Genomic DNA, 10,961 nt, shown 5'->3' on the forward strand with positions numbered 1-10,961 from the left:
AAAGTATGCAACAGTGAGCTATATATGATTATTTTATGTGTAAATATGTGTGTTATGTCTTGTGGACAATGTCTTTATGTCTTTATTTATGTGTGTATGCTACTTGACACCTTAATTTCCCCCTGGGATCAATAAACGATACTCTACTCTCTACTCTCTACTCTCTACACACACACACACACACACACACACACACACACACACATACACACACACACACACACACACACACACACACACACACACACACACACACACACACACACACACACACACACACACACACACACACACAGTTTTAACAACTTAATACATAATAAAACACATAATAATAGACACCACACAGAGCAGAAACACTGAAGCATGACTAGGCCTATAATGTGCATCCAGGCTTAAATAAGACAATTGTCATAGGAAATCCTTCATAAAAACATCCATGTGATTTAACATGGCATGTGATTTAACATGGCATGTGATTTAACATGGATTTAACAAGTGTTAACGCCAGGGCTGGACTGGCCATCTGGCATAGCGGACATTTCCCGGTGGGCCCTGCACCCTTGTAGGCCCTTACTTTCAGAAAGGTAAAAAACAAAAACAAGACAAAAAAACAACATTTTTTTCTTTCTTTTTTTTAACATTTCTGAAAATAGGGGTCCACGAGGGTGCAGGGCCCATGGTGAGTCAGTCCTGCACCACTAATTACGAGGGACCCCTTTCAGCCAAAAGTTTCCCCGGCCCTATTTCTCCCCCAGTCAGCCCTGGTTGAAGCCCGTTGTACCTGTATCCCGTACTGCTTTCTGACTCCGTAGCGCAGGGCCAGGTGGACAGGGGACGGAACTCCGGCATCACAACACAATATACAACAGTTTTCATTTAAGTCCTTGAGAGTCCTGCAGAACAAGCAAGGGTAGCACCAAAGACCACAGCAGCCTGGTGGCACAGACACACAAAGACACAAGCAGATACAAGGTTCAGTCATTCTAGAAGTTTTTCAATAATATTTGCAGAACTCATTCTGTATCACTCTGACAGCCTGCTGCTTCTTGGTGAACTTTTGTCAACATTCCATAACTGCATACTAAATGCTGTTCTGTCAGGACCATTACAGTCAAGAGACACAAGATAAGAAATTAAAAATGCAATTTCTTTATTGAATAGTTATGAACTAGAGTATTATTGAAACAACATAGTCAATTGTTCTATCAAACTTCTTTCTTGGCAGAGGTCTGCACTCTCTGAGTGCATTTTTAGTTTATCATTTGTCCGTCTATAATCTGTCCTGTGACTCCTCAAAGTGAGCCGCCATTGTTATTTAAACCATAAATGTGCAGACCATCTTCTGGCTCGAGACATGCTTGAGATTCCAGACCTACGTGTGTGGTGTACTGCGCCAAAGCTCCACCAGGGGGCTCCGGAGCTACACACAGTACACAGAGGTCTGGTGAGAGTAAGCCTATGTTAACTTATTTTAGAAAGTGCACTCAACTCCCAACTATTTATTTCCAGGTCTTCGGGTGCGAGCAAACAGCACAGTTCATATTTAGTGAAAAAAAAAAGGCCGCACTGTCAGATGTATTTCTTGTAGTTTAATCTAGTGGGCTAGCATGGCAGACAGACGATTCGGCCTAAGCCTTCTTCAGCATCTTGAGATTGGGAGACTGACAGTCTATCATGCTAACCCACCAGATTAAACTACAAGAATTACACCTGAGAGTGCGGAATTTTTTTGCTAAATATGATTGTTCCACTCACATATCTCCATGTCGTCGAAGCAGTCAAAGAGCTGTGTGCTCCACATGTTGTTTGACATCAAAGGCTGCATCACTGTCATGGTTGTCGTCATGGTTGTCACGTCCCGGTCTGAACCTCAAAATAAAAACTGAAACACATAGATATATACTGTACGTACTGCTTCGGTAGTCCTAGTACATGTTGACATGGATGTATCTTTTGGTGAAATTCAGCCTCCCAATGCTGACGGCATTCATGCAGCCCCAAACCATGTGAGTACCACAACTTTGACTACCACTCAGGCTTGACACCATCTAAATCCATTAAATATGTTTATCTTGATGTCATTAGATCACATGACATGGTTACAGCAATCCATATCCTTAGTTTGCATGTGTCTGATGAACAAATTTATCGTGCCTATTCCGGTTTACATGAAACAAAACACACACACACACACACACACACACACACACAGGCACGCACGCACACACACACACACACACACACACACACACACACACACACACACAGGCACGCACGTGCATGCATGCACGCACGCACGCACGCACGCACGCACACACACTCACACACACACCTACATTACTAAACTGACCAACAACACCTAGCTGATAGAAGTGTTTCAGATAAATCTAAAAAAGCTACATGCTTACTGTATGTGACTCTTGCAACTCTTCTCTGTGCCAGTTACAGCTAATATAAAGCAGGCAGAATGGACATACTGTGTTTGATGTTGCAGGATGTGGTTTTTTGTTTGGCCTACCAAAGCTGAGCTGTCTCTGGACAGCACCTTTGAATGCAGTTTCCTCCCTGACACGGTACCTCTGATTGACTTTCTATTTTTGTGCAAGTTGAGGTCTTGCGAAAGCTCAGTGCTTCAGAAAACAGTATTGGTTTCTCTAAAAGCTTTCAAGACCTTTTTGTCATTTAAAAGGGCTAACTTTATGTATTTTCTTCTAAAGGCAAGAAACATTTTCAGAACTGATTTCCCTGTTTTTAGACGTGAGAACACATTCAAAAGTCCAAATTCATCAGATATTACCAGATTCCCATTGTTGTAAAGCTGATCAATATTTATCTACGATGACATCATCATGCCCTACTTGCAGTTTTCGTGTGGCTAGTTACAGGTGTTGTAGGCTAGTTACTTTCTGTAGCCTCTTAGGCGTCAGTCAGACACACCAAAGCTGAACGGAACAGACGCGAGACGAACAAAGTTTTTCTGCTTAGTTTCGGCCGGTGTGTTCTACTCTGCCTTTCACACTGACAGCGTCAGGTGCACGGCCAGTCCTGTTCAAAACCCTCTCCACAGCCAGCATGCTACTTTGCCATTCATTTGAATGAGACACCACCGGTCAACGGCGTGAAAAATACGCTCAAGTTCTATTTTCCAAATGCAGCGCGGCCCAGAGCCGGCTCCTGCACCGCTGACGCCCGACTACCGCCGGTTGGTGTGTAAGGACAGATATGTTTCCATGTATTTTCACCGACGCCGTTCGTCACGCTGCGCTTTGCCACCCTAGTGTGTGAACGGCCTTAGTGTAGATGGGGTCGCCGGCGGGCCTATTCACTATTTGCTAAAAATACTCAACTACATCATAACAACATTGCTATGACATCATCGAGAGCCTTAAGTAACAGATTAAGACATAGCCATTACAATTTTGGTGACAGTAAGGTTATAACATAGGCTCTGCGCAAGGGCGTAAAATAATGGAACTTGAGAACATTTTTTTACGAAACAGTTGCATTGCAACATCCCATTTAGTGTAGCAGTAAAGACCAGAATATTATCACAACAAGGTGACACCAAAAGACCAGGCACATTGCACATGCACATTTCCCCTGTGGGGATTAATAAAGTCTCTTTCATCTCATCAAAGGCATGCCAAATGCAACATACCAGACATTAACAGATCTATGCAAGAATCTACTATCAAAACATCTTCCTCAATTCACAATACAAAAAAGTCGTACATTTTTCCCCCCATTTGTACACATACAGTAGTTCAACATTTTAGCAGCTTTACATTGGTAACTGTCTAAGGCGTCAAGAAAGATTTTATTTTACAGTATAATACAAAATGGCAAATTAAACCAAACAATTTGTCAATACTATTTTTTTTCTGTAAGAGACCGTGAGCCAGAATTTGTCCTACACATTGACACATAACACACATTGTACGCACCTTGGCTATTCAGCAGATGTCTTGTGTCTGTTTGCTCTGATGGCAATGCCCTCAGTGGTTGAACTGGTAAATGAAAGTACTTTGTATAACACCTTTTGTTTTATCCACCCTGGACATGTCTGTTTGTATGGAAATGAAAAAAAATGTTTATATGGTAAATGCTTATTGGCACAGCAGGATGTGGTTTTAGGTGACTTTGTGGGTGTGTTCCAATAAGCGACCTTGCATCCTCCACCCTGTGGTTGTGGCCTCGTACCAGGAAGTAATAAGTCACGATAGCATCACTGACTGCTGCATTTTATACTATATAGTCATTTTCTCATTTGTAAACTGGATGGTGAATGAAGAATAGTCCCCCAAAAAGTGTTGTGGCAAGGCGGGTAGCGGGAAACTTAATTGTTTTCTCCACAGAGACAACATCGGCAATCGGCAAAACGTGAGGCCATAAGCACAAGTGCAGGAGAAAGGTCGCAAATTGGAATGTAAGACTTGCTCCACTTGCATGATGGGTACACGCACAACTTGGGTACCGTACAGTATGTGCAGGAAACTGCAACCACTGCCTCACTAACCACGCTAACACGCACCACATTGCTTACATGCAAGGTGCGAAGTCCATATTATTTCTGGGCAGTGCATTTCAACTGTATTACTGGAGGGTCTGCTGAAGCCATGGCTAAATGGAATGCACTATGCAGGATCCTGCTATGCTACTGAAGGCCTTTCTACTCTTTTAATGTCAGTGTAAATGTCATGCCATTACTTGTTATGCGGCTTGCTTGTCAAATCCATAGATTATCATACTGTTCACTATACTACGTGTAATACATATACGTATATTACCACTACAATTACATACTTTGAAAGCAAAACATCCCTTTATATGGTAGGTAGTATAACAGAACACAATATTTGCACACATACCGTATTCATGCCCTGGATTTGTGCATTCTGTCTACAGTAGGCCTATATTTGGGATTATTAGATGAATAAAAAACAGGACAAGATGGTTTTCGTAACTGTCCATTATGCCATGAGCTGCTTATTGAGACAGGAAGTGGTGTTATGTGAGTGCAAGACTGGCTCCAGTTGCATGATGGGTACATGCACACCTTGGGTACCGTACAGTATGTGCACAAACTGCAAACACTGCCTCACTAACCACACTAACACTGCCTTGCCTCACCAACCACACTAACACGCACCACATTGCTTACATGCACGATGCTGACTCTGGCAGTACGACCATAAGCAGACTGGCATCAGGTTAAGTATCACATGTAGCATCACATGTAGCATCACATGTAACATCACATGTAGCATCACATCACATGTAGCATCACATGTAGCATCACATGTAGCATCACATGTAGCATCACATGTGTTTTATTTACATATTGTTTTTTCATTATTTTCTGATAGGGGATGTGTAATATGTGGTTTGTATTATTTCTTTTGGGCGAATGTTTGATGTGTGGTAGGACCAAGATAAAGAACTACAGTAGGCCTATACTAACGGCAGCTGTCTGTTTATATGTTACTTGTTTCCTTGTGTAGTATAAGTCTACATGTGTGTCATTGTCTGTCTGCTGTGCTGTTTTCAGCATGCTGTCATATCCAAACAAGAATTCTCTCCTGAAGAGGAAATGAATGCATAGGCCTTTCTTATGAGACAAAACGCAAATCATCCAAATAACGATAGCGAGACAACCTTTCTGTTGTAAGCCCTCTACGTATTGCATTGCAGACCTGCCTGATTATTATCGACTTTCAAATCTCTTCGTAACTTGGTCTGACCAAGAGCATAACAATTAACATTTCCCAAACGGCATGGTTGACCTGCCTCTCTTAGTTTGCTAAAGGTTGTTTGCCTCCCGTCAAAGTGGCTGTAATCAGTTGAATACAAATGGCTTCACTACTAAAGAGGCTCTGCCTGTGCAACCATCTGAGGAGACTCAGCTGTCTAAACGCAGAAAAGTGGAGGCGTGTGTGGTGCCATGTGAAGTCACTGACACATGTGAAAGCACTGAAAGCAATACTGTAAATAATAAAGACAAGGCATCAGGTTTGGACAAGAATGGTCCATCCTTGTCAGATCTTGGTAGCGGTGAATGCCCTATTGATAAGGAAAGGGGAAAAAAAGATGGAAAACTTGAAAAAATAAAATCGGCAAACTGTGACGAAGTACCGACATCAAGTTGCCAGAAAGAGCAAGAACTTGGCGGGAAGTGTAAATTTAAGTCTAAGCATTTGAATATGGAAGAAGAAACACTGACTCAGTCCGAGAGCAGCAACAACAAAATGGAGAAGTTGATTCTTGAGAAAGGAAGTGGAAGTCATGCTGACCACTCATTTCAGGGTAGTGACATTCCTAAAACCACACCAGCATCATGTGTGGTCAGAAAAGCGGTAGTCAACCCTGTTACAGTTGTTTCGGCAGCAGGAAAATGTGCATCCCCTGACTTGTACGCTGGTGATGCAGAGTTTGGAGACAGTTTCCAGCTCGACACACAAACTGAGAGAATCATACAGCAGCATGAGGGCGTCATCCAGGGCGATGCCAAAGAGAAGCTAATGGCCGATTGCGAAGGGCTGAAATCCCATAATGATGGCTCACGTAAGCCAACAGCTTCACAGGATTTAAAGCTGTGTGAGAAACAATATTGCTCTTGGCCTAACTAGAAGCAGCGCTGAAGGTGTTGCGTCACTAGTAGGGCACAGCCTGGCTAGCGCAGACCTGCCAGAAAAGGGAAGAAAGAGGCTAAATGTGATAGTTATCATTTAGGAGTGGCCCATAATGTAGCCTACCTTTTAGAAGAAGGAGATTTAACAGGTGCATCAGCAGCGTATATTTTGGAGAAGGGAACGAAGGGATTTCCCTTACTCTCAAATAACATTGACACCTCTGTGGTGCCGGATCATCTTTTTTCTCCGGTGGGAACAAAGACCTCATAACGATTAATGAAACTCACTGATGTTGCTTAAAAAAGAAAAAAAGACATCCCATCCATTTCTTACTACAGATGGGGTCGCAGATGGGCCTATTCACTATTTGCTGAAAATACTGAACTACATCATAACAACATTGCGATGACATAACAGAGAGCCTTAACTAACATAGTCATTGCCATTTTGATGACAGTAAGGTAATAACATAGACTCTGTGCAAAGGGGTTAAAAAACAAAAAACAAATCAGACCTTCTGTATGAGCACAAGTATATTAACAGCACAATGCAGACATTCATGAATGAACTAAACAGATAATTGATAGTAAAAATGTGCAGCCTTATCAACACTTAAAGAATTGATCTGAACTGTATATGAGTGTATCATTAGTCCCACTCTCTAAGTGCTGAATTAACACTACCAGATGTGCCGTGTAGTGAAAGATCAGAGGGGAGGAGGTATCATGATGTAATTGTATTTTAATTTTCATCCTGCCCGTGTTTAACACTACTATCAAAGGTCTATTATGCCTAAGTGGGCTCCATCGCCAATAAGACTGTAGACCGGCAGGAATCGCAGATCATCAGGCCGAGTCGACCGCACGGTAATGACCCTATCTCAAACACTTATTAAGGACATTACTCTACCTCTCTCTCTCTCTCTCTCTCTCTGTCTCCCTCTCTACAGTATGTCTCTCTCTCTCTCTCTCTCTCTCTCTCTCTGTCTCTCTCTCTCTCTCTCTCTCTCTCTCTCTCTCTCTCTCTCTCTCTCTCTCTCTCACACACACACACACACACACACACACACACTGAAAGACACTATCCATTTCTTGTTCTCTCTTTCTGTCACCCTTCTCATGTTCTTCGTCTCTCTCTTACATTCTTGTCTCTCTTTTCTTTCTTCTTCTTCTCTCTCTCTCTTTCTCTCTTTCTCTCTCTCTCTCTCTCTCTCTCTCTCTCTCTCTCTCTCTCTCTCTCTCTCTCTCTCTCTCTCTCTCTCTCTCTCTCTCTCTCTCTCTCTCTTTCATGACCATTCTATTCTATTTCTCCATCTCTCGTTTCCCTCTTCCGCTGTAGTGCTTTTTCTCCTCATGCCCGTGCGCTCTCTCTCATCCCCTCCGCCCCATCCTCTGGTAGATCGTCTCTTACCCCCTTGTCTCTTGTCTTACACATCCCTCTAAAGAACAGCTAATTAAAATGGCCATTTGGAAGCCCAGCGTCGTAATTGCTGTTCCCATCACCACTATTCTGTGGAGAGAGAGAGAGAAAGAAAGAGAGAGAGAGAGAGAGAGAGAGAGAGAGAGAGAGAGAGAGAGAGAGAGAGGCGAGAGAAGGACGGAATGAGAGAGGTTTGAGAGATGTGAGAGAGATAGAGAGATGGGGATAGATAGATAGAGAGAGAAAGAGAGCGAGAGAGAGAGAGAGATAGAGAGAGAGAGAGTGAGAGACAGAGAGAGAGGGGGAGTAGTTAGAGAGAGACAGAGACAGAGACAGAGATACAGAGAGTGTGTGTGTGTGTGTGTGTGTGTGTGTGTGTGTGTGTGTGTGTGTGTGCGTTTCTGTGTGTGTGTGTGTGTGTTTCCGTGTGTGTGTGTATTCGAAGGAAGGGGAGAGGAGGAATAAGCGATGAAAGGGCATAGGGGAGGGAAAAAAGGAAAAAAAAGAGTGTGAGTGAGTGAGAGGGAAAATTGATAATGAGATAATGAATCATTAGGAAAAGGCATTAGTGACTCAAATCCTACTTAATGCCCCTTCAATTAGTTTAATCTCACTCTACATATCTCACAGCTTCCATTTTGGTGAAGAAACACATCCCGTCACCACACACACACACACACACGCACACACGCACACACGTGTGTGCACGCATGCACACACACACACACACACACACACACACACACAGACTCAGAGACACACAGACACACGCACACACGTGTGTGCACGCATGCACACACACACGTGTGCATGTGTGTCCACGCACACACACACACACACACACACACACACACACACACACACACACCTCCCCCATTCACAATGACCGCACTGTACAAATATGCAATGTAACACTCAAGAGTCAATTTAAGATCTTCTAGAGCAGTGTTTCCCAAACTGGGGTGTGTGCACCCCTGGGGGTGCGCGGCCTGCCATAAGGGGGTGCGCGAGCTGAATAGAGCAATGGCGGATATGTGAGTTTTTATCCAGCATTAATGAACATTAAGTAGTTTTTAATAGTATGGTGCATTATATGCCGGAAGGGTCCATCTGAAGTGTTAGGTAGTTTAATTCCAAGACATTGGAAGAGAGGATTCCCCAAAACAACTGTGCATAATGTGCAGTGAATGAGCAGTGAATCCATACTTGCGCGGCCATCAGCACACCAAAATATTCGCTCAGGGGGTGCGCGAACCACATTGAAATGTACAAGGGGGTGCGCAGGGGGAAAAGTTTGAGAACCCCTGCTCTAGAGTGTATTCGGTCCCAGGGTACTGTCTAAGTGTTGAATGACATGTAGCACTGCATCTGAATGGCTGACTGAGACAGCCTAGGTCAGACGCGGACAGGGCCATAAATTAACTTTTTTCACCAGCAGCCAAAATGGCTAGTAGATCTTACTAGCCAAACACACACACTCACTAATGGGTCAAAGTTGCTTGCAAGTTGGTCTTTTCTGTCAGCCACACTGACATTTCACCAGCATTTGGCTAGCTGGCTGGTGTTAATTTAGATCCCTGGACACGGACAACAAACAGACAAAAAGACACCTGCTGCTGATGCAGGTAGCCTACAGCAGGTCATTCAGGAAAGTAATCCAGGAATCCTCAGCGGGCGCTGATTCATTGTCTCTCTCCTTTGAGTCGTGTAAAGTAGAAGGAAACTCATGGTGTAAGTACAATTCTTCTACTTATTAGAAGAGTTTGCCATAACCCATGGTTCCTCGCAAGCCATGTTTTATTTTAACTATGGTCGCCCACCCAAAAAGCCCTTTTTTAAAAACCATGGTTTTAAAAAGCATGGTGGGGGGAAGACGTGCATGGTTAAACCATAGTCATGAACCATGGTTTTTCTTGGTTACCCAACAAAACACGAAAACCCTGAAAAACTACATGTGAATAGCTGTGGTGTAATGGCTAGGGAGTTGGATTCTAGATCACAGGATTGCAGGTTTGAATCCTGCCCTCACCATTCTGTAGACCTCCATCCATGGCTGAAGTGCCCTTGAGCAAGCCACCTTGCATTGATCCAGGGACTGTAACCGATAGCCTGTAAGTCGCTTTGGATAAAAAAAGCATCAGCTCACTGCAATGTAATGAATGACTATTAACCATGGTTAGTTGTCATAGTAAAACCATGGTTATTTTTTGCATAGTTAAATGATGGTGAATCTATAGTTAAACCATGGTTACATCCATAGTTAAACCATGGGCAAATCATAGTCAAACCATGGTTAAATCATAGTTAAACCATGGGTTTACCGTGCTCAAAAAACCGTGACGAAAAACCATGGTTCAGTTCTCATAGTAAAACCATGGTCCATTTTCATAGTAAAACCATGGTCCATTTTCGTAAGGGACCCCTGCTCTATGGCGTTCCTCATAAGACCTATTGCTGGTCCTATGAAGGCCATAGCTGGATTGGCCATATGGCATACGGGGCGTTTACCTGGTGGACTGCTGATGATTTGGGCCTCACCCTCCCCTAAATGGTAGGGTATCAGTCCTCATGCCGCTACTGCAGGCCTCTTCGAGATAGTCAAATATTAATAAAGAATTTTGGCTGTTAGGGTAAAAATGGCTCCTATTAGATGAAATTTTGTCAGAGGCTTCATAGTGTCCAGGGCTCTACATTGACACCAGCCCACCGGCCAAAAGCTGGTGAAATTTCAGTTTTGCTGGCAGAAAAAACTTAGGGACCACTTTGACCCATTAGTGAGAGCGTGTTTGTCAAGTAAAATTTACATCTACTAGCCATTTTGGCTGTTGGTAAAAAAAAAGTTAATTTAGAGCCCTGATAGTGTCTCTCAATGCCTAGTCTAGTGGACCGGTCTTGGCTAAAATGCCCGGCCTA

General features: G+C 43.3%; 1 protein-coding gene across 1 annotated transcript in view; it reads right to left on the reverse strand.

Annotated features, from left to right (window-relative positions):
* Positions 1 to 1,878, reverse strand: part of LOC134451963 (cornifelin homolog) — a 3,310-nt gene extending 1,432 nt beyond the window's left edge. Inside the window, exons 1-2 of the mRNA XM_063202356.1 lie at positions 1,756 to 1,878; positions 782 to 933 (exon numbers count right to left, since the gene is read on the reverse strand). Coding sequence (XP_063058426.1) covers positions 782 to 933; positions 1,756 to 1,846 — 243 coding nt within the window. The 5' untranslated portion in view covers positions 1,847 to 1,878. The remainder of the gene's footprint in view (positions 1 to 781; positions 934 to 1,755) is intronic.
* Between the last annotated feature and the right edge of the window lie 9,083 nt (positions 1,879 to 10,961).

This window comes from Engraulis encrasicolus, chromosome 7, assembly GCF_034702125.1.
Source record: "Engraulis encrasicolus isolate BLACKSEA-1 chromosome 7, IST_EnEncr_1.0, whole genome shotgun sequence".
NCBI lineage: Eukaryota > Metazoa > Chordata > Actinopteri > Clupeiformes > Engraulidae > Engraulis > Engraulis encrasicolus.